General features: G+C 31.7%; 1 protein-coding gene across 1 annotated transcript; it reads left to right on the plus strand.

The window, feature by feature from the left end:
- The first annotated feature begins 1 nt into the window (after nucleotide 1).
- cert (ceramide transfer protein) lies at nucleotides 2-25023 on the plus strand. The gene is made up of 12 exons (XM_085197221.1): nucleotides 2-334; nucleotides 658-774; nucleotides 1902-2001; nucleotides 2505-2684; nucleotides 2795-2945; nucleotides 3568-3628; nucleotides 18389-18571; nucleotides 20088-20194; nucleotides 20705-20826; nucleotides 21638-21819; nucleotides 22071-22194; nucleotides 22511-25023. The coding sequence occupies exons 1-12, from the start codon at nucleotides 116-118 to the stop codon at nucleotides 22636-22638; spliced, it is 1674 nt and encodes a 557-aa protein (XP_085053347.1). The 5' UTR covers nucleotides 2-115; the 3' UTR covers nucleotides 22639-25023.
- Nucleotides 25024-26147: the final 1124 nt, after the last annotated feature.

Genomic DNA, 26147 nt, shown 5'->3' on the forward strand with positions numbered 1-26147 from the left:
TCAAAACAAAACACTTTTGCATCTGTGGGGGTAACTATTTTGTAGGTGTAGTGCGTTTGTGTATTACTTTTATTTTGTTTTGTTGTAAATATTTGATCGAATTTACGTTTCAAATATGACGGATGAAAATATAACTGTGAGTGATAATTCAGATCTAGAAGATGTTAGTACACAAGAACTTCGTGGCTATTTAAGTAAATGGACTAACTACATTCATGGCTGGCAGGATAGATTTATTGTTTTGAAGGATTCAACGTTATCCTATTACAAAAGCGAATTGGAAAGCAATCTTGGATGTCGTGGAGCATTATGTTTGAAAAAAGCTAAAGTGAAGGTGAATATAATATATTATCATTTATGACTAGTTTATGCTTGGGCAAAAAAATACATAAAAACTAAGAATATTAATATGTCCTTGTAGATATAAATTGGTATATCTTCCATAAACTTCTTAATTAATTGCAATAGAATAATCATTATATTAATTTGTTGCTGTAGCTGTGTTTATGCTCAATTACAAGTAGGACAACTGTGAACATGTTTTTATATTACTATAATAGTTCCTTCTTGCCACATGAAATGATAAATATTTTATCTATTTACAAGCACAATAATTTTTAATCAATTTCTTACAATGTTATATAATATATATTTCAGCCTCATGAATTTGATGACTGCAGATTTGATGTGTCGGTTAATGACTGTGTCTGGTATTTAAGAGCTACAAATCCAGAAGAGAAACAGCAATGGATTGATGTCCTGGAATCATTTAAGGTCAGAGATTTAAAGTATTTACTGAATGTGTACAGATTAAATATAGGATTTAAACTTATATTAGAGTAATTGACAAATTATTGTTATAATGTGTAAAGTTTGCTTACTTTTCTCTATTTTTATATATTATTTAAATTATAAAATACTATAATCAGTAACTCATATGCATATTTATAAGTAACAGTACATTTGTAATCAGCTTACCTACAAATTCTTGATAAGATTAAATGCTAAATGGTGAGTCACATAATCCATTTAATGACAAGATCAAATTTTATCATACATAGATATCTTTTTTATTTATGTGGTTTGTTGTAATTGTGCTTATATGTAAATTAATGTAAATAGCTATTTTCAATTACATATGAAAATTGTTTATAGTAGGGTAGGCAGAGAAAACTTAGCATTAAAGACATTTGGTTCCCTAAATATCATCAAATTTTTAGACAATGTACATTGTGTGGCAAAACTCTATGATGCACATCCTCTTGATACAGCATACAGATTGATTAGAGCAATAAAATAAAAATAATTCATTCCTTGAGTGGAAACCATTGTGTTTAAGGTCCACAACAGGTCTCAGGTCTCAATCCTGTTTGCAATTAATTATATAACAAAACTGTCTTTTATAATTTGTGCGAAAATTTGATTTGGATTGATTAATAGTTTTATGTTTTTTTTTTGTCAGAATAAATGTTTCTCACAAAATGAAGTTATAATAGTTATGCAAAAGTAGATTCTTGTAAAGTTTTATATTATTTTTAGTTTATGTATCTATTATTATAGAGTAGGCGGAGATCATTTTTCCTTATATTTGAAATAAATTAACATATAGATTATACACAAAGGTGAGGTGACTAGATTATACACACCTACATAATCTTCTAAATGTGTAAAGGATGGTAATTAAACTCTTTGCTCTGCTGATATGCAATATGTAATAGAGACAAATAACTTAAAATTAAAAAATTAAAATATATTATTTGCTATGTTATGTGCAATATGTAATTTCATATATATCACATATTCACTACCCCGAGTGGGAATCGACCCAGAACTGCCACTGCTGTTGTGACACAACCATCTCAACATAATATGTTAATTAAAAATATATTTATATTTTATAGGTTGAATCAGGATATGGCACTAACTCAGATAGCAGTTCAAATGGTGGTGGACTGCGAAGACATGGTTCAGTTACTTCTTTACAATCAACAGGGTCACATGGTAATGTGAAATATTGAAATGATAATTTATGTTTTTAAAAAAACTCGAAAATTGGTTTCTAAAGATTTTCATGAGTTTTGTAAAAAAAAACAATATTGTAACTTTAACAAAGTATTTATCAAAATTTGAGTATAAAATATTTTTTATATGTTAATGAGATATCTGAAAAATTATTATAAAACGTGAAGTCTAATTTATTCCTATTTCTTTGTAAAATTTAGAAACCCTTAGCGCTTTTCTGTTTACTTCACCACAGAATAGTCCCCAAAATTTTTAGTAACAAAAAATTAAGCTTGCAAAGTAAAGTTATGACCCCTTGAACAAAACATCTGTTTAAGATAAAGCAAGAATGTATTTATAGTAACACTAGTGCTGCGATACCTCTACGATAAAATGTGCATATTTTTATTTCGTACAGGTGAACATTGGCCTCTGGAGGATCAGCAAAATATATCCAAATACCCCCATGAAATTAAAGCTAATTAAATTAACAATTTTCGCAGGTCGAACATCACGTCGGCTTGCGGAGAAGATTGCAGAAGTGGAGACATACACAGAGTTGCTCTCAAAGCAAGCTGTGCAACTACAGAACTATTTCGATATGTGCGTGTCTTCATATCCTCAAATACTTGACGATGTGAGCGAAGCGACTGAAGCTATTGACGCCGTGAAGTTGGCTGATGGTAATATATGTTGTTATTTATAGACTTTCTATTTTAATTTAATTTTTTTCTAATTATTTTTATTAACCAGTGCTCCTTTAAAATGTTTAAAAACAAATAATACGCCCCAGGTATAGATCTAAAACAGCATACAGAAAAGGTGCGCGCCACTAGCGCTTCCTTCCGTGCGACGTGTTCCGCCGCCGTGTTAGCGGTGCAGAACTGCGCTGAACTGTTAAAACGCAGGGAGAAACAGGCGAGGCAGGCTGAGGAGCTCTATATGTGAGACATTTTTTGGTACATTGTTTTTTCTGACTGTCAACGAGACGGATGTCGATGACGGAGTTTTCTCTGCCTACTGTGCTATATTTGTGATATGGCGTGAAGTTATATAAAAAAGAGTCTGGCTCAAGTTTCGCCATTTAACACGCATTGTATCGAAATTTGGGCGGAGAGCGGAGAACGGAGTTTACAAGCTTGTATTTGGATAACATTTATTTGGTATCTATTGAAAGAGGAACAAGAAAGATATTTTTAAAAATGGTAGGACTAAAATTATTTGATTTTAACATTTTGAAAATATGGAATACGTACATCAGAGAATACAAAAATACAAACTGGAAAAACAATATATATTTTTAGCATTTTATTGTGCATTATGGTATTTTCATATATTTTTTTTTGAAATGACAAATGGAAAAGACTTCCTTTATCGACGGTATCTGTTTGTCTATATACATTATTTACCAATCATCTGTATAATATTCTCACAAGTGGGTTTGAAATAACAATGAAAATTGTCTTACCAGAATCAATATGATATAACGGAGTAATTTAAATAATTAATGATACAATTGATACATATGTAAGGTTTCCTATTGAAAGTAATCTTTTTTTCTCAAAGGGCATTGAAAAATCAATTAACAGAAGCACGACTAGCGTCGAAACCGGGACCGGATCACGAGGTACGTTCCATATTATATTAATTTTCTTTTTATATTTAATATTTTCGGTGTCGAGGCAAAGCGTGCCGCTGATTTCCGCCACTGTATATGCAATGCCTCCAGTATACGGCGGAAAGTGGAGAGCGGAGTGTTTTAACACTAGTTTATTATATAAAGTATTTCCGTCGACATTTTATAAGGGGTTATTAATATTAAACAAGTAAAAATCCGCTATATATTGTTATAACATGACATAAATGAAAGTACTTAATAATGCGAATATAACACAGTAGGTATACATATATTTATATTTTGGTATTTATTGCTCTCCAATTACAAATTAGGAATCACGATTGATTGTGTAGACTTATGTCAAAACTTTCTTATGCAATGAGATCACCGTTTTGTTCAAATAAATCCATGTTTTAGAAGAACTGTGATAGGTAGAGTTACTTAAAAAATAAGTCTGCCTATCCATAATATACTTCTCCGACTATTAATTATATGAATAATTTTATTTGATCTACAGGATCATTGTCTATAATATACTTACGTATTTGTATTTAAAATAGGGTAATTGTGCATGGAAATTATTAGAATTAAAAATTAAAAATTATTAGGTCCAGTATTTTCGTCTTTATGTAGTGATTCACAGCATTGTAGGGCTTTGTTATCATAATGTTATTTTGTTGATTCATAAATCGTGTTGTATGTATTTATATATTATTCATAGAATATGGACTAGGGATGTATTTGTATATATCTACATAATTATTATTATATTTGAGAAATCATTTTCTATCACCATATTATTATTTTTTTGTTTAAGTTAATTAATTAATTCATTTCTTTGCTCTGGTACCAAGGCTCTCGAAAATTCGGCGTAAGATGGTGAACGGAGTGTCTTAACACTCGGTTTTTTCTGCTTACCCTACTTTGAAGCGAAGCTGAAAAAAACAGATAGTTAATACGCATGCCAAATAAAGGGAGTGATTCGTAATGATGAATAAAAACAGTTTTAACTTTACTTCTTTTTTTTCTCGAACGTCTCTGTTTTTCGCTGAAAAAATAAATTTACTTCTTGGAAATATTTTCACCATGGAAAATGTTATCAGAATCCACATTTCACACGGTGTACTGTAATATAATAAAGAATGTCTACTTATATATACGTAAATTACAAATACAAACATATATATTCCTGAAATCATAAATGTAAATTCCTTGTATCTTTAAGTTCAATTGGAATTTGAATATACAAGTTGCTACTTGTATATTCAAATTCCACACTCACAATCGTATGACCACAATATGACTCATCACATTAATATTTGGTCATTAATGATATTAATATAGGAATTAACAACAACACAATTCATTGTACTTATTAATAGTAGTCCAGTAGTAAACGGTCAGTCATGGAGAGCGGGGGCACAAGCGTGTGACGCTAAACGCGACAGGTTGTGGGTTCGACTCCCACTGAAAGAAATGAAATATGTTTTTTTTTTTTTTTTTTATATGGAATAGGCTTGCGTTTGACCGCATCAAGTCTGGTGAGCGTTGATGCGGTCTACGGTGGTGCACGCTTGCCTAGAAAATACCTATTCACCCTTTCTTTGAAAACCCCCACATTGTATGTCACAGGAAATACAGAAATATATATAAATATACGTTTCTTCGCTCTGGTGTCGATATAAGCGCGGCGTTAAGTTCTGCCATTGGACATGAAATGCCTTCAGAATTCTGCGGAAACGGGAGCAGAGTGTCTTAACATTGTGCTCCTTCTGCCTACATTTGGGATACGGGAGCTGAGGGGGGAAAAACATAGTATTTTATTTAGTTACCTTTTTTTAACCGACTTCTGTAAGAAAAGGAGGTTATCAATTCGACTGTATTTTTAAAAAAAAAAATTTTATGTTTGTTACCTCATAACTTTCGACTGGGTAAACCGATTTTGATATTTTTTTTTTTCATTGTATAATCGATTCACCTGGCTTGTTATATACTTCACTAGAGTATAATATTGTCTCAAAGAATAAAGCGTGTTACACTTGTTAATGAGTAATTCATGCATACATAGATACATTCGCTTTGTTTTGTTCTATAATAATATTATTTTGAAATACGTACGAGTACGTGTCTCCAATAGTGTTGTATTTATTAATATGTGGAAATTTAAGATATATGAATATTTGGTCTGGTTGTATATTCTTCAGATGATACTTCTACCTCCAGAATACGTTTTAAATTAAATTTATAGAGGCTTTATTATATTTGAAATATTATATACCAGTTCAGTGGCGTAGCTAGGGGGGTGCGAGCGGGGCGGTCGCACCGGGCATCAACAGGAAAAGGGCATCAAAGTCGACGATTAGTGTGTTTTTTCTTTGTTTTTTAGACCTTATACCATTTTAAAGGGCATCAAGTCCTCTAAGCCGCACCGGGCATCAAAGTCGACGATTACTTTGTTTTTTTTTAGAACTGAACGTCGACGATTACGTTTTTTTTTTTTTTAGAAGTCAACGTTGACGATCACTTTGTTTTTTAGAACTCATCAAGAGAAAATCATCGTCGATGATTACCTTTTTTTTAGAACTCATCAACAGGAAAGGGGCATCAAATCCCACGAGCCGCACCGGGCAGCAAATACCCTAGCTACGCCACTGTTATATACTGATATTTTGTTAAAACATGCAGGGGAAAATGTTTCTGAATTTCCTTTATTTATACCAAAAATTTTATGTAATATTTTTCAATTTCAATTATTCCAAATAATATTTAAAAAAAAAAAGCTTCACGCTGTATCCCGCACACCAGAGGGAACCTCGTGTTAAGACACTCCGTTTCCCACTTTCTGCCGAAATAATGTAGAGAAGAATAAAAAAATCTCAAATTACTTTTACAATGTTTAATAATAATATAACAATTTTTTTTTAAATTTTAACAACGATCTTGCGAATTGTAAGAAACAAAAGTTAACTATATAAACACGTTTCAAAAGAAAAAACATGCGGTTTATTTATAGTTTGTGTACATAATAATTTTCCCCGCGCTATCTGAGGCAGTCGGTATACATACGTACTACTATATACAATTCTATTCTACAGTCTACAGTACTCTACTGTAGTAAGTAGTTCAGCCACTGGTGGTAGGCTGAGCGGGACGGACGGACGTGTTTTCCGTTTATATATATATATATATATCTAATTTCCCGCAATTTTTACGCGTATTCGGATATATTTTATTTATCAGTGTCCTTGATATTGTGCTTGTGATATAATTTTCTATGCGTGTTCGGTGTTAGTGCATTTTTTTATTTTGTCCATTTGATAAAATGAAATTTAAATTGTTCAAGAAATGCCAGCGCCAGGTGAGTTGGTGTTCGATTGGGCACATTTTGTTTTCGATAATTTTAATTAATATAATTATGGAAAATTAAAAGAAATCTGTATGTATAAAGGAAAATTTATCTATACATGAAAAAAATATTATGTTTATAAAATTTAGAGAAAAATTTTACAAACATATTCCATTTGGATTAAAAATTATTAATTTTCTTGAAAAAATTTAAGAATGATTCTTCTCTTCTTTAATAAACTGTTTTACTCATTCTAGAATGGATAAAACATTTTATTGATCATTACCCTTTTAATCCTGCTCCGATTAAGGTATACATGCGGAATAAAAGTAATAGGATTGCTAGAAAAAAAATACAACTTCTTTTTTAATAAATAAGTATATATATAGTTTTAAATGATAGTATAGTTGCAAGAATAATAATAAAGAATAAACCATTGCTTTATATGGTTTTTTTTTATGACGATGAAAGTTTATGGCTAGTAATTTTTCTATAAATTGTGCACTTTAGATAGTGCAATCATCACTTGTCAATATTCTAAATTCGAATGATGATGATAAAATGATAACTTGATAAGCGGCTTCCGTGGAATGTCTTAATGTCTTCTTGATGTGCACTGTGGCATATCTTGTAGATATTGAAGATATGTCTGTGAAATTATAGTTCGATGGTCATGCAGACTCGTTGGGAAACCAAATGGTCTACCTTCGACATTAAGGTTACTGTACATTAGTCAACGTTGGATTTGGAACGATTTTTTTTTAATTTCAGCACTGTGCGATAATTGTATTATGCTTTACTAAGTTTGATATAATTGTTTTAAAATAATATTTCGTGAGTTGAAAACTTTCTTTCTGCGTCTACTTGTATTACCGAGTTACAAGTAGATATTTAGTAGTTTGTAATTGTTTCGTTCGTTTTTTGAAAGGACTAATTTTTTTTTTAAATTATGAAAATGAAAAATTTAAGAATAAAGTGCGATATTGGGTGCCCATTTCACTGAGTTCCACTACTCAACATGCAATGCCTCCACAAAGGAACGGAAGTGTCTTAATGGGAACAGACTGTTTTTACACTAGATTCCCAGTTTCCCTCTACCCACCCTGCTTTGTTCGCGATAATGCGTCAACGAAAAAACAAAAACAGTAAAATGACTAACATCCAATAATAAAAATTTTTCAGTTGTTGATAAATAAAATACAAAAATATCAATTCATTAGAATTTCGAAACACTGAATCATACATACACTGTACATGTGAGTTAAACTCATCGGAATTTGAACAGTCTGTTTTCGTGATGACTCTACGTCACCTTTCAATTTATAGCACCAACCTTACTGCGGCTTCTTGATAAGAGATATGGAGTAATTGCGTCGTTCAAAGAGTATACATTTCTATATTATAATACTTTGTATCGATGGAAATTTTTGTGATGACTTCTAATCATCATCTTCATCATCATCATCAACAGCCATCTTTTGTCCACTGCTGGCTTCTAATATATTATTTATATTATATTGCTATGTGCTGGATATAGCGTAAAGCTAAAAAAAAATCTGTAAGATGTATATAGCGTTAGATTTTATCGCATTACTTCTTTACCGTTGCCAGGAAAAATGTCACTTTGCAAGTTTTTATTGGAAAGCGTTTTTCAATGTTAAAAACTTTAAAACTATATAGAATTATTTTTTCTAATGCGTATTATTATTATTTGAGGCACAAGGGTGTGACTGTAACGCAATGGTTGTGTGTTCGATCCCCACCTGAGGGAAGAATTATTATTTATTAATAAATATTTTCATTTCTTTGCTCTAGCACCAAGGTAAAAAAAAAATCGGCGGAAAGTGGGGAATAGAATGAATTAATATTAGGTTCCTAACCTGTATGCGGAATGTAACGTCAAGCTATAAAAGCAGGCAATACTTATATAGCTGTGTATATGTGTATATGAAATATTAATATGTTATTTTTTTATTTATAAAAAGTCAGTATTTGTTCTCAAAATGTCGTTTTAGTAGTCATTTCCTTTCTAATTTACCGTTAAATTGGACCTAATTAACCGTTTTATTTCAATAGTGAAACTCAAGTTGCTGAAAAATTGTATTTAAAAAAAAAACGGCTTATCAAACTTATTGTTTTTTATAACAAATAATAAAACTATATAATAATATTATTATCACTACGATTTGATAAGTTCACGGCCAATAACAAAGCTAGAGCGGTTTGTATGGAGGCATCGAATATTACGTTGGTAGGTATAGCCGGTTTGTTGAGTCGTGACCTAAAAAACGGAGTGCACACCGTATGGTCTCTCTTTTTACTCTTTTTATATTATGTTGTGGACTTGTGTGAAAGTAGGAAGGTAGTGTGGATTGCATCTTGAGAGTCACTGGTTTTCCGATATATTATTATACTAGTGGACCCGAACCCGGCTACGCCCGCTTCAACTATACGAATATTTATTAAATATATTTATGATTTTTTTTTTCGGTTTTCAATAGAGAGACACGTTAAGCAAGCTCATTTTGGGTGACGTTTTCTAACAACAAACTTTGCAAATCGTTGCTTAGCAACGGTCGCATAGCGACGGTTGTTATCAACATGGCGGATTAAATTGCATGTCAAATTAATAAGTATTTTAATATATTGGTATATATCGAAAATATTACAAATATGAGAAAAAAAAGGTATCCTATGTTCATCTCGAGACCCTCAAATATCTCTATATCAGTATTTTATCACAATTAAATTAACGGTTTGGGCCTGATTGCGTAAAAGACAGAGAGACAGAGTTACTTTCGAATTTATAATATAGGTATGGATTATTTTAGTGACTTAACACTAGGTTTTTTCTGCCGATGAAACATGGTGCAGAGGCTTGGCATGGTGCAGTCAGTAGTACAGTCATATGCTTGAGCATATGACTGTAAACGCGACAGGTTATGGGTACGATTCGCACTCGAGGAAATGAAATATTTAATATTTTTAATTCTTCGCTGGCGTCGAGGCAAAGCGCGGCGTTGAGATTCGCCACTTAACATGCAATTCCATCGGAATTCGGCGGAAAGTTTGATAGAACTGTCTAAGTGGGAATGGGGTGTCTCAGCACTAGGTTTCCAGGTTCCCTATCTTGCTATGTGCGGGGTACAGCGTGAAGCTTAAAAACACTTCCACTTATATTAATAAGTTAATTTATCACTAATTTAGCTCTAGTTTCGAAATGGAGCAGTGCACTTACAATTAGTGTAATCTTGTTTAACACATTAAGGTGACTTTAAACATGCATCGCTTCGTCAAGAGTAACCCGATACCTTCTTTGAACTGGTTTCTGGCACTTCGCCTTTGTCGACACGAGCTAAATTATATTTTGTAATAGACTGGGTTGAATTATAGAGATTAATCCTGAAGATCTTTAATTCTATTAAAAAAAACATTAAAAATTACCTTCACGCGGTATCCCGCACATAGCAGGATAGGCAGAGGGAACCTAGTGTTACCTACTGATCTTGAAATTTAGTCTTGTGCAATGGATAATGTTTGAAAACAAGAATTACATTGTTAAGCCCTATATAAGTCTGTAATTTGGAGGTTAAATCTAAGCGATTAATATAGGCCATCGCTATGTTAGCGTCTTAAAAGCATTTAGGTGGCTTGAATTAATCTCTGTCAGTTAATAAGTTAATTACAGGGTTACCTTTTGAGGCTTAAGGTTAATTTTTGACTTAAATAGAGTACGGTCAGCGAGTCTTGGTCGCGTCGCGAGTTAAGCTTTTTAAACTTTGGCGCGTTGCTTACGCGTGAGTAAAAATAAATCGGTGCACCATCTACAGCTAACTTCAGGTCTACCACGATTTCTCGACCGTACTGTAATTAAGATTTAGATTATTATTCTTATTTTCGTTTTGTGGTGCAATTAGTTAGTGACAAATCACTTCGCATTTCATGTTGCAGCTTCTTAGTGGATATATTACCTCTATTTTGTAACTTTTAACATATGTTTTCATTACAGTTGTAATAAGTGTACGGGTGCTTTATATTATAACATGATAATATTTTACAGAAAGAATATTTATATATATATATGTATGTATGTATCTATTTGTCACGTTTATAACAACGTAAGTAGTTTCGATCATTGTTTCATACAAAATGCGCCAGGTGTATGAAGTCCCTATTGGATGTTAATGTCTATTGATTGTTTTTATAGATTATAGTTAGTTATGTTGTTAAATAAGGCAAGTTTATATTAAAGAAATTTTAATAAAAAATAATACTTAATAGTAGTTTATAGTTTATTGATAATAATACAATAAATAACATTTGGATAAATGTATTTTTAATACTTGTAAAAGATGTTTAAAATTATATTTATTACTTATATATATAAAGGTGATTTATCGGCTTAAACAAATCGGCCATCTGCTTAAATAAACTAGTGATATGGTTATTGTGTTCTCGTCTCTGAAGAAAATTTTCCACCATAACAGTCACGTAACTCTCTTTTGTACGGTAAACGAACCTGTCGATAGCGTCTTCTTCGGCGTCGGAGTAGTGACCAGAATGCGATTTTACCTCCTTCCATGTCTATTTCTGATTAGGTACGCTTTCTCCGCTTGCGTGTGAACCAACAGACACAAACAGACTGTACAGAGAGTTGGAGTTTTTTTTTTGGGATGGAAGCACCCGTGTATCGGGACCTTCTCAGGGAGCGAGTCATCTGTTAGGCTGAGTAGATTCCATCATAAACCTCGTTGAGAGTGTATGTCACGTCCAGAATTGAATTGAATTCTTGATAAATGGCGTTTCGAGCGTTCCAATCCAGTCCAGTCCAGTGGACATCTTGCTAGCTCTTGACTGATGGCTGTCACGAGGCTTGGTGTCACCCAGTAGTTAAAGCTGGGTGCTGTTCCATGTCTTTTGAGTAAACAAATATCGTTCATCAACAGTAATATGGTTTATATACACTGCATAATATACAAAACGTCTAAAATATCATATTATAGCGTTATCGATGTAATTCGAAACTTTACTTACAATTAAACGTAACTTGTTTACAATTACCAGAGTAAGCATTTGTCAAATATGTCAGCATAAAATAAATCGATGATAGCGAGGGTAAAAGCGCGTAATTGACATATTGATTTATATAAGCATAGCGATAGAGTTTAATGACTGGCTATAGTTATTTTAATAAGTCATATTTTATTTACCGTTGTGGTATAGTAGGGTACTTTTTAATTGCCTTCGACGTTTGTAGGTTTGAGGTTTTTATTTGTAATGCTTATTTATACTTGAAATATTTTTGTTTTTTTAGGCCTGATTAAACGAAATTCAAAGCAATCGTATCCACCAAATATTTGCTTTGCAGAAATTTTCTGCATGGACAGAGAAACGGAGAATCAAGCGAGAGATGAGTGCTGAAAAAAACAAAAATTTTTTGACTCTTATTTCTCAGGAACAGGTTTTTCTAGAAAATACCTACATATACTTATTGTTCTATGGTATGGTTGATGGTAGGTTATTATATTCTTCCTGAGTATTTAAGCTGTTAAGATAATAGCAGTTAAATAGTTATTAGTGTAATTGTTTTTACTCTTAATATATTATCTTGTTTATTGCATCATATCTAAAATTATATATATATATATATATATATATATATTATGTTAGGGTTCGTTCGAGTTCGAATCTTCGGTGAGCGCGGGTTATCTTATTTGGACGGTAAATTTAACTATAAGTACTAGTAAAAACTGTTTTGATGTTCGTTCGTGTTTTTTTTTTTCACAATTTAAGCTTTTTACTTTTGTTACCTTTTCCTAAAGTTAGTTTTTTTAATTGTATATTGCAACTTATTCGGTATTGAAGCGACGATTCTAATGGTTAATTTAGCACAGTAAGTCATCCGTTAAATTATATTCAATTTAATTTTACGGGCCAACCACATTGTTTTGTATTGCATTGTTCTACAATTATCGATTCGTTTGACACATAGTATATTAAAAAATAATAATAAAAAAAAATTTTTTTTTTATTAACATTTCATAGGTTTACACCCGGTAAAACTACTCCAAAATATTATAGCAAAGTATCCTGTATATTTTGGTAAATATTTGTTATACGCTTTGTCTTTATTCTTATCTCATTATACAAGAAATGAAATGTATTCGTGGCCTGGGAATATCAAGTATGTTAATTTATACAATAATTTATGGATGGCAAAGAACTATCTGGATAATCATCTAAATTTTATAATATTTTCTTTATAGCTTTTTATAAATCGTTTATCTCATATTTAGAAACGTGTAAAAAATATTGGACGTCCGTAGGAAGCTTTCCAGAAGGCACAGCTACGTTTTAATTATATATTTTTCTATTTTTAGTCTGTGACACTTTAAAAAAAAATAATAACGTTTATGTCATTTTATTTTTGAATCTGGTAACATTTACAAATTACAAACATTACACAATTCGCGATAGCCAACGGAAATAGGTCAGCTCGTAACAATATTTGATGCCCTTTTGTCATACGATGTAACAATTTACCATCCACGTGGTAACAGAGGGTGCGCCGTGACGTCATCGCAACTAATACCCACCCGGTGATGGCGACGGATCACCCTTTACGAGCTACGATAGACACTGTAGAGTTATTTTTGTTTAGCTATTGGAGTTTTTTTTTTACCAGGCTAAGCTAAAATTGGTAAGGTTTTAAAAACTATTCTTCAGTAATGTTTTTTTATTACTTTTTTTATCTATAGTACTTTTAAAGTGAAATATGTATATAAATTAGAAGTTTCATACATACAAAGTATATTATATCTCACTTTTTAACCGACTTCTGTCAGAAAAGAGGGGTTATCAATTCGATATTTTTTTTATTTTTGCAAAAGACAAGAGTACCTAAAGCTAAGTCTGGTATGCTACGTAAGTAGTTTTGTTCCAACCCATTTAACTCCTTAACGGTTAATCTGACAAAAGTTTAATCTGAAATATCAGTAGTTCTCTCAACTTTATTTGTTAGTTATTTTTACCGGTTTATTATTATTATGTATTGAGAAGAGAGAATTGACCATCGTTACTACTGCAAATGTTGTATATGAACATATGTATGCCTAAAATGGAGCAATACGAAGCATGCCTTTTCCCGTATAGTAGGATAAGGCGTGTTGATTGGCGTAACTAAACGCCGCGCTTTGTTTTGACAGAGTATGGAAATGCAATCCATCCAATCGAATCCAAAATCATCGTGTTAATAGTCAGACGCTACCGTACTGGTGGATAATCAATGGAAATATGTATGGAAAACAATACAGAATGAATTCGATTATCGACTTGGCCGCGGTTGCGTCAGCGCTCGGCGGCTCTAGTCTAATGTGTTAAACTCTCCATCCTGAACTGAACAAAGACTGAGTGTTCTCTTTTGTTTACGCCGGCATTAGTGATGTGCTGGGCGGCGTTTAACCTTCGCCGTTTGTTACGGTGATCACGACGTTTGCCTATGGTGACCAGACCGACCCGTTTTCCCCTTGTGTGTCCCGGTGTTCCGAAAGATGGAGGTAGAAATGTCCCGTTTTTTGGTAATAGTAGGAAAATTTGGTCACTTCGAATTTAAACCAAAAACGATAGCACTTAAATCACTATACATTTCTGCTGTTAGCCATAAATGTATATGTAAAACAAAAATATAAGTTTTTTAATAAAAAAACACAAAAAGAAAATAAAGGCATGCCTAAAAAAAATAAAAAACGCGAAAAACTTTACTTAAATGTTACTTTTTAATACAATAGTTAATTTACGAACAAAAAAACAATATCCTATTTGAGCTGAAAAAATAATGGCTATGTATGTTTGTCTTATATAATAGCTTAAATTACTAGCTTGGTAATGTTTTATCAAATTTTCCAATAAGTGCCAATTGACGTGAATAGAATCCTAGTAAATTGTACGGAATTGTGACACGGAACGGAACTATTTCAACTAATTGGTGTTTGTATGTTTATTTATTTATTTGCGTTAGTTTTTACTTTTTAAAGTTAACAGTATCACGCTGTAACCCGCTTATAGGATAACCATAGGGAAGCTAATGTTAACATAATATATACGTTTTCCATTTTCCGATTCAATGCTGTAATAGTTTTTTTGCAGCTTCACGCTTTATGTGCTCGCACGTGGCAGGTTAGGCAGAGGGAGTCTAATGTTAAAACACTCTGCTTCTCGCTTTCCGTATTCCATATTCTCATCCGTTCAATATTACATATCCTCAAGAGGGAATCAAACCCACAATCTGTCGCTTTAACAGTCACACCGCATTATTATACATTCTTTTTTTGCAATTATGGTTATCCAACACTAATTCTGTTTATTAGATTGCGAAATAACTTTTTAAATATACATACGTTAGGTGGAATCTATATATGTAAGTGTGTTTGTATGTACGTACGTCGGTAAACACGTTCACTATTCTGATTTCACTTTCACTGCGTTGCTATTACTTTTTGTTTTAGCTTATTATTTTAATTATGTTTTTTTTTTCTATGTTATGAAATATACCTAATTGTATATATTATGAGGCTATTCGTAGTGTAGGGGCACAAAGTGTGACTGTAATGGCGACTGCTTGTGGGTTCGATCTCACTCGAGAAAATGATATATTTTATTAAACGTATATTTCCATTTCTTCGTTCTGATTTGGAAAAATTCGTTGGAAGTTGGGTTACGGAGTGTCATAACACTAGCTTTCTTCTACCTACCCTGCTATATGCGGGATACAGCTTGAAGCTGATTTATTCATTTTATAAGTATGCATTTTACCATTGACTTTACCGATTTTAACGATAAAAGGCGTAAAATATTTTTAAAATAATGATTGAACAATACAAATCGAGTCAGATGTGCCCGCTGGTGGTGATCGAACATGTCAATTGCCGTGATGGGTCGTGGGGTGTGGCGGTGACGTCAGCGGGGGGTAAACGCCTCGGGCACGCAATCACGTGGCTGCCTACCCCCTGAAATGTCTGATATTGTATAACGGAATGTACCTACCTGTTTCAGAATGTTAACAAGCTGGAATGTCTTGATGGTATTACGGGAACTATAGCAGGTTTTTTTTGGGGTTGGTTGTTTTTGGGGGATATTTTCATCACATTTTTTCAATAACTATCTGGTAAAGTGAACGATTGTAATACGGTTGAAACTCGATTTACCGGACTAATTGTTGTCGTTAGTCATTCGGATAATGGAAAATCCGGATAATCGGATCTATAAAGGAAATATAACTTGTAACGTTTTTAAAGTTTCTTTTAATAATTTATGTAGAGATAGAATGCTTTAATACTAGAAAAAAATGTGCTTATATTTGTTATTATAAAATTAATAATAATTAAAAATATCTACGGGAATTTTCGATTGCTCATACTATTCTTGTACAGGGCCGGAAACAATGTGATAAACAAACACTCATATTGCTGTTCTACATTAGACTTGCTGTACTAAACATTACAAATGTATTATTACGTATGCTATATCTGAAATAACACTATACATTACCATAACGTTCCTAAAACGTGTTATTTAGTGATACATCACTAATTTTATTAAAATGTTTCGTAGAGTTGAGGTGTGTTATATTATTGTTTACATGGAACAATGATTGAGTTAAGTAGAAACAAACTAAATATTAAATCAGCTTCACGCTGTATCACGCATAATGCGGGGTAGTAAGAGGGAACCTAGTGTTAAAACACTCCGTTCCCCCACTTCCGATTTTTTCAAGGCATTGTGTCTTGAGGAATAATAATCCTTTTTTTTAACCAATAATAAATGTTTTTTTTTATAAATGTAAATGATCTCAAATATGGAGAAATCTAATTATTATGCGTCAGGAAGCATTTTGTGACCGTTGACCATTGGACAACGTTAACGCAATAAGCGAAATTTGTTTCTACATTACATGTTCGTTGTCCTTATTCGAACGCGATGTATGTAGGTTAACGCGGCGTCGCGTGGAATTAATTAATACTTTTTATTACTTTTTATTCTGTTTTCACAATGAATCTGAACATCTCTGGGTCCAGAAAAAGAGGAAGATGAGATGGACAGATATCAATAAGAGAGACATGAACGCCTGCAACGAAACGTCCAGTCGAGCGATATATATTATTATTTCTTGTTTATAAATTATAAAATGGCTACGATTTTTGATATTGCATTTATATTTTAATTATATAATAATTTTCTTTAAGGTTTTCGAACTACAAATTTCATATTTACTTTTATAATAAGTAATTTATTAAGTCTTTGTTAGTTTTTCCTTTATTTTCTAGTTGTTTTTGTATAATGTGACTATTGTTTAACTAAATCTTGGTTAATCTCGTTTACTTTGTGCAACGTCCTCTTATCTGGCATATTTCATTTTATTAGCTTTCGGTCTTGTGATTTTTATTGCATACTGTAGAGTGCTCTCGAACTCTAGATGAGATATAGTGGATCTATTTTAATTCTAATAAGCAAATTAATCTTATGAAAATATGTAAAATAATATTTAAAGAAAAATTTCATCAGCATCACGATGTATCCCTCACACCGCAGGATAGACAGAGGGAACCTTATGTGAAGAAGCTATTCCTAACTTTATAATAATTCTTTGTAAATATATTACTAAAAATAGATAGGTACAGAAAAAAATGTTTTAGTGTCACAACAATGTCATACGTTTAGGATATGGTTCTATAAATAATTTTTACACGATGTTAATTGAACGTGATGTTTGTTTGTTAAACTAAAATATATATATTTTTTTAGTTTGTTCTTTTTATGTATATAATTTATACTAAATAGTTACTAAATGTTATAGTAAACGCACCTGTAGCTCCTCTGGTGCTGCACGTGGTCGTTGGCGGCGGTGATCACCATCAGGTGACCCGAACGTTTTTTCCATAAAAAAAAATGTTTTTTTTATATCAGGTTATCTTGATAAATAAAATAAACATCTATTCCATATTATTACAAATGCATTAATTTACAATGCATATTACGCTACCTCTTCTTACGTGAATGTGTTTGTGCATCGATTGTTGCTAGATTTAAAGAAACAAACAAGAAGTAAAAAAATATATTATAAAGGATTGCATATTTTGCAAGAGTACACTAATTTTATAAATAAAACTAATATATATAAATAGTTTTTAAGAAAACGTATTAAAATATGAACTAAGACTTGTCAAAAAGGAAGATAATTCGGGCTTTTATTTGGAATCTTTTTTTTAAGGGGGCTTTCTCCTGATAAAATTATTATTATTTAGAAAGAAATGCTATTATGTCAGTCAAATTGTTTCTTTTTATTTAAAAAAGTGCAATGAATTTCAATACAAACTAATAAAAATAGTAAAACGTTTCCTGATAAAAACTATAATTTTGTTATAAAGGAAGGGCCACATTCAACGCTACCAGACGACGAGTTCTATGATGCGGTGGAGACGGGCTTCGACAAGATGGAGGAGGAGAGGTGCGCGCGAGTGGCGCCGCCCGCAGAGGTCACCCGCGACGAGGTGGAACTGCCACCGCCGGCTATCGACAACCGGCTGACTGTTCATTCGCTATGGCCAGAGGTGAGAAAATGATAGGGGGAATAACTGTTTTTTAGGTTCCCGCTGTATCCCTATGTATAGCAGGTGTAGTGTTAAGACATTGCGTTTTCCCCTTTCCGCCTCATATTGTAGATATTGCTTGTTTAGTGGATCTTAACCCCGCACCTTGTCTTATTACTAGAGCAAGGAAATGAAAACATAATTCTAACTCATAACCGTCGCGTTTATAGTTAAACGCTGTGCCATTGGGCCACAACGGCCTAAAGTGAATAAAAAAATTCTTAACTTCTAAATTAAAAATTCTTCTTCTTCTCTTCTTAAACTCTTCTTGGTTATTTTTGGCAATATAAATTAAATTATCTTTGAATTTAAACTTTACTTTGAACTGAATTCGCAACCATCTTGTCTATAGTGTCTGTACACTCCTCGCAATTGTTTCCTCACAAAAAAAATATATAAATTTGATCTTGAAATTCCAAAGCACCTCGATTTAATAATAATTTTTCAACAGTTGTTACTGTAAATGGGTTTTGCATGTCTATTAGTACATAATTTATTATTTTATTTTGTTATATTTGTAACAAAAATATAGCGGAACGAGGGTGACCTTCGTTTTATTGTTATCATTGTGAAGCAAGGTCATTCATATGTATGCAAGTATCGCTTTCTGTGACATTACCGAAATGATATCCAATAGTATTAAAAATTTAAATAATTTTTTTTTTTTTTTATAGTTTTTACTAAATTCAATAGTTATTTTATGTTACAAGGGAAAAAATATTTAAGCCAACAAATATTTAATTATAATTTCAATGTGTAAATCGTATGTATTTCTTTTTAAAACGTCCCTATACATTTTTATAAGGAAATTTTAATTTGTTTATAATAAATATTTATGAAAATACAAAGTAGAAATTGTTAGTATTAATTTTCTTTGAGTATATAAATTTTAATATAATCTATCTATATATATATAAAAGGACTTGTCCTCACTGACTCAGGTAAGACGCGCGCACAGCCGTAACCGCTGTGCGTAGTAACGTGGAATTTGGACAGATGTTTACTTTTGTAATCTGGACATCGACTAAGAAGGGATTTTGTGAAATTTTAACCCTAAAGGGGTGAAAACAGGGTTGAAAGTTTGTATGGGAAAAAATTTAAATCGGCACCGATTTTTATAAAATTTGAAATGCAGACTCTTAAAAGTATTTAATTGAACACATGTTTCATGGTTTTCTTGAATTCTTCCCCTATAGGTGCAAATAAGGGGTTGAAAGTTTGTATAGAAAAATCTTTAAAACGCCACCGATTATTATAAAATTTTAAATTTAGACTCTTAAAAATATTTCATCGAACACGTGTTTCGTGGTTTATTAGAATTCACTCCTAAACAAGCAAGCGAAGCTGCGCGCCTCCGCTAGTATTTCATATATGAAAATGGAAAAAGTGACTGATTAGAAACATATTGTTATAGTATTTTAATTTTTGTAATAAATTCATTTGGTTTATGAATAATACTCTAAATAATTATTTTCAGATCGACAGGATATCAACGGAGCAAATTCAGGCGGCGTTCGAGGGTGTCGGCGGTCAGATAGGCTGGCAGTTGTTTGCAGAAGAGGGTGACATGAGAATGTACAGAAGGTAATAAACTGTTTCTTTTCTACATATATAATCCACACCTTGTAAAAATATTTATTAAATAATATTCTCTCTTATACATTTTTAGAAAATGTATTGAAAGTTTGAATTTATCGGGATTAGAACCCGCGCCTCTTGGAAACCGTCCATTCGAGAGGTCAGAAGGTCAGAAGCGGTAAGTTCTCATCAAGCTATCTTAACTTAGTTATGTTGTTTAATATCTCTGTAGGAAGATTTTAACAAATTACCTCTGTCTAAAGATAATTTCTTAGAATTATAATACAGAGATGCTAAAAACTAAGTGTATAAGAATTTCGACATTGCTTGATAAGGACATATGGCTTAGTGGTCAGAGCGGTTGGAAAGTTTCCAAGAAGCGCGGGCTCAAATCATGCTTCGTTAAATTTTTATACATATTTTAAAAGCCTACATACATTTCCCAATGTTTTAATTTAACCCGTTTAAGTTAAGTTAAGTTTATTTAATTCAATGTTTTATTTCCATTGTTTTCAGAGAAATGGAAGTGGACGGTATGGTGATGGATCCACTGAAAGCGATGCACAAAGTCCGCGGTGTGTCCGCTCGCGAGATGTGCCATTACTTCTTCAACCCGCGGTACAGATACGAATGGGAGAGTGAGTATTTAATTCTTTTTTTGTCGTTTTTCTAACACATTTAATTCGTCTAGAAACTTTATTTTGAAAAAAACACCAGCTTTTATAGCGTTTGTTTTTTTTTATAAGAAATGTGATCATACCTTCTTGGATTTGTTTTTATTTCACTTGAAATTAAAAAATGTTTTTTTTTTAATAAAAATTATAATTAAAATTATCTCACTTGTAGGTAACCATAGATGAATGTCTATCCATTTTATAAAGTATTAAAACAATTAAAATTAACAACCTTAACCTTTTTCTCATATTTATTCCTTAACCACACGACATGAGAAGTATCTATATCTTATATCTTCCTTATAGCTTCGTCGACATCCGCTATTTACTTACAACTTTGTATAATTAATCTTGATAATTTTATTATAAAACATATTAAATATATGCAAAAAAAATTAAGGCCAGAAGCGGCGTTTTAACCAATTGTTAATGCACTCGGATCCCATTAAGACACTTCCGTTACCCATTTTCCGACGAATTCTGGAGTGTTTGCTTGTAGAGTTATATTGTAATTTTTTATACATTCTGTTGGTACTACCTATTTGAATAGATTTTTAAAATCTTGGGAAACTTTGTAGACAGCTACAAAGGCCAAGACTGATTTCTAATATTTGATGAGCCGGGTACTCTTTTTAGTATTTTAAAAGTGCTGAGAATGTTGACCAGAAAATTGTTGATTTTACCAAAACGATAATGTTGATATCTAGAAATTTAAATAGTAATATGTTGTTGTGAATAAAGAAAATGTGCGACTAAATAATTTCTTTGATTACAGCGACGCTAGAAACAATGAACATAGTGGAGGCGATCTCTTCAGATGCCATCGTGTTCCACCAGACGTTCAAGCGCATCTGGCCGGCGTCGCAGCGGGACGCGCTGTTCTGGTCGCACGCGCGCGCTGCCCCGCACCACACCTACGCCGTCACCAACCACTCCACAACCGACGACGCGTTCCCGGTGAGTGAGTGAGTGAGTGAGTAAGTGAGTGGGGGCTTGTTTTCCCACAGACGTTCACGTAACCTTACCCGATTAGTGGAGGGTTGTTTTAAGGGTTTAGGAAATCTTCATTTAAACTTCACACCTGCTTCTACACAAGGCAGGGTAGGTAGGTAGCAGGGCAGGCTAGCTTTTCTATCAAATTCCAAATTCACATTTCCTTTTCTAATATTGGTAATTAACTAAGTATGTGCTTGTGTCCCTGTCGGCAGAGCAACTCGGGCGCGTGCATCCGCCTGTTCGTGACGGTGTGCCTGGCGTGCCGCACGTCGTGGCCGCCGGGCGAGGCGCCCTCGCGCGACAACATCACCACCAGCGTCGCCTACTGCAGCACCGGTACGACACACACAAACCCACACATGCACACAATTACAATACATTAATTATTAATAAATAATAATATGTATAAAGCTAACATAGCTCCACACTCATAATTCGTACTTAAATTAAACATATTAAGTTCATAGCATATTAAATTAAAATAATTTACTGTTTTTGTTAAAATTTAAAAACGTTTAATGTTGATGTGAAGTTTATGACCTTCTGAAACACGATACATATTATAACGATTTAAAATACATAATTTAATATAGTATGTCAAATAATAGTTTATCATATAGATTTTATATATAATTTAATCTTTTATTTCTAGTAAATCCCGGTGGCTGGGCACCAGCAGGTGTCCTACGAGCCGTCTACAAACGTGAATATCCGAAGTTCCTCAAACGATTCACCAACTATGTGGTAGAGCAGTGCCGCGGCAAACCGCTAGTTATGTAGCGGGCAGTGTTTTAACTGTATTTATAGATTTATATGGAAAAGTTTTATATTTATATTGTTTCTATTGTAATATTGTCGTTGTGTTTTGTGGCAACGGTGGTTTTTAATTTTGATTTTAATGTTGTTTATCCTGTGGAGACTGTTTTTGTGACTAAAGTGTTGTTCTAATTTTGAGTACGGTTGATGTGATTTGGCCGTTTTGGAATTAGATTTTTTGAACTTCTGCGTTGTACATTTGGGAAGAAAATAATTAAATTTAAAAAAAATCCAATCGGAATCTAATCTGCGCACTCATCTTCAGCTAACTTCATAGCAGCCACGACGTCTCGATCGTACTGCACACTAATTAGGGAGATAGCTAAACCGAAGTTCTCGATGCAACATATAACAGTAGCATAGATATTTTTTTAAACGCGAGTAAAAGAGGGTTTGCCACCATTAAATTTGTCATACATTATAATTTACTATTATTTGTTCTTTTATATAATTTCTATACAAATTGTCGATAATTGTCATGTAAATTATGGCTTATATGGCAACTGTGAAAACTGGATAATAGCGACATGTAATTACCCATCAAGTAAAGTACGCTCGACGAGACTTGGCCGTTCTGAAGTTAGCTGCTTGGCGGCGCAGAATTTTTCTTCGTACAATGTGCAAAGGTTTAGAAAATCTAACTTCAGAGTGGCCACGGCTCGTTGACCGTACTGTAGATTGTATATTCAATGTATGTATTAGTGTAAAGATGTATGTACAGAAATCATTTATGAATATGTAAATGTGGAATTTTAGTATGTTATATTCAAATGTATTAGGTAAGATATTTACATTTTACATTTCATATTATGTACACTACATATTGATTATTGTTGATGTTTATTACGATTTTTTTTAATTTAAATTTTGTCATTCAATTTTTCGAAGTTTTTGTTTTACTCACACATTTTTTTATATTGTTTATTTTTTTAATAAAAACATCGTAATATATAGTTAATAGGATTTAATTATTGTATATGGATGTATAGCGAATGCTGTACTTGTATTGTAATCATTTCTCATGTCAGTTGTTATGTCAGAATGTACGAGTGAAAGGAATGTTAAATGTAATAAAAAGAAAAAAAAATAAACGTAAGGAATTCGTTGGTGTCTAATAAAACATGTAAAAGGAAGGCTCTATTTGGGAAATTAAACGACGAAAATATTAAAGAAGAGAAACGAAAAAAGAGAAGTTGTCAGTGTTTGTAAGTAGTTTGTACAATTGATGCCTTAAATTACTTTTTTCACTCGTACATCTTGGTATAGCAATATATAGATAGAAGATAATATTATATAAAATTGAATTATAATGACGTTGATATTTCTCTATCATTTTTTTTCTGAAACATATTTCATTAATTGTTTTAATGGGGTCATGTCGAATCCGAATTACGTTGAAGTATAAAAAATATTTCGCCAAATTTTCGAGACATTGCGTGTTAGGTGGTAGAACACAAAATACTTTGTGTTTTTATCAGACCAAGGAAATGTAATGAATCATTCCCGCTAGTGGGAATTGAGCCTGCAACCGTCACATTACAATTAACATGTTGTGCCACTGCGTCACGATAGCCTCACAATAAATTTTATTAATTATGCTTAAAGTACACGGATTGGTCTATCCTGTCAGCCATTATTTATTTGCTCAATATAATTTATGAAATAACAGGTTTTCCTTTTTTTTTTTTATTTTAAAACAGGGATGTTTTAAACTGTACTTACGCTACGACTCGCCGTCTCTATTTAACAAAGTATCTCACACCATTCCAAGAAAATCTTAATAATATTTTTATAAAGTAATATTACGAAGAATCTATTTTTTTTATTTGTAAAATAATTGCCATAAAAAATATTATTTTACAAATAATAGGAGTTGCTTTATATATTGTTTTTTTTTTTCACTTTTTCTCTTTTTTTCTGCATAGTACGATAGGTGAAGGTACATAACTGTTCAAGTCATATTTAATTAATGGAACATCTTATTTTACTTTTATTTATAAAGAATCTAGTTTTAATGAGTCCTTTCATCGTTATTTGTTTTTTGTCTCAAATATTATATAGATAGACGAGAGAAGGGTATTTAATAGATTGCATTTATAAGGCAACGTTGGAATTGTATGTTATATAATTATTGTTTTTGAACAGATTTTTGTGTTTCAAATTATTGTTCAAATAAAAAATTGTAAAAAATTAAATAATCAATTAATGCTTAGCGCTCTCTTGTATTTAAAAATTGTATTTCACGTGAAATATTTGTAAATGAATATCACACAGGAATCTGTTCAAAAATAACTTCTATAAATATGTTTTTTAATAATTATTGTTTATAATAAAATGTTTATGAACAAATGTGTCGTTTAATTTTCTTTATGTTATTACATTTTGTGTTTTTATTCAAATTACATTTTATTTCTTTCTATTAGACTAAAGATATAATGTGTATAAGTAAAGATATAATGGATATAATGTGTGAAAGTAAAAAAAAAGTAAATTCATGTCTATCAAATCATCACCATTAACAATTGTTTCATGTTTGTCTTATATGTGTATAAAATATTGTTCGATATAATTGTATGAAACAATTTTTGAATTTAATTATTGCACTTTTCGTCGCTCCACCTAGAAAATAATTAGTTTATGGAAAAATAAAACAAAAGTATGTAAGTATATCTTTATTTACACAACACATAACAATGTCATTCATATTAACAGGACACGCGATTGAAAAATAGTTTAAAGATCAGTTTTTTATCAAACATTTTTGTTTGTAGTCATTATATAAGATACATAAGTATTCTACTTTAACATCTCTTCCTATTATTTCTATAAATGTTTGATCCATCATAGAAATTGGTTAGAAATACAGTATTAAAATATTATCATTAAAAATCATCAAAAATCTACCAGTAAGGAGGGTAGTTTGTATGTTTTCATAAAACAGTTTTAGGAAAACAATATAAACAAGAATATCAAATAAGTTGTGCTTCTTGTATGTATGTATATTCAAAAGTAGTTTTACTCATTTTGAGTATTGAGTTAATAACTACATTATTATATGAAATAAATGTAATTTTCTTAAACAGATGAATTAAGTCATATATACTACAATAATCGCTTAAAAATATAATTTTTCTTTTTTTCAAATAATAATTAATATGTTAAACCAACATGATATATTAATATGAATATATAGTGTTATTTTAAATAAGAAAAAGTCTAATGTAACATTGATTTTTTTAAAGATTTCAAGAGTCAAGTTACATGATGAAATTTATTTCTTTATAGCATGTTACATTTGCATATAAAACTCACAACAACGTCAACTTTAACCACACTCGCTGGGGACCAGCCCCCGTCTTTATATTCTTACACGAACGACCACTTATGTTAACACAGAGTTAAAATATTAATTATTAAGTTAATTGTAGGCGTTTAATATATTTGAAATAAATGTTATATTATAATAATTTAAA

Source organism: Heliconius melpomene, chromosome 14 (genome assembly GCF_056956725.1).
Source record: "Heliconius melpomene rosina isolate 202511_hmr_F chromosome 14, ASM5695672v1, whole genome shotgun sequence".
Taxonomy (NCBI): domain Eukaryota; kingdom Metazoa; phylum Arthropoda; class Insecta; order Lepidoptera; family Nymphalidae; genus Heliconius; species Heliconius melpomene.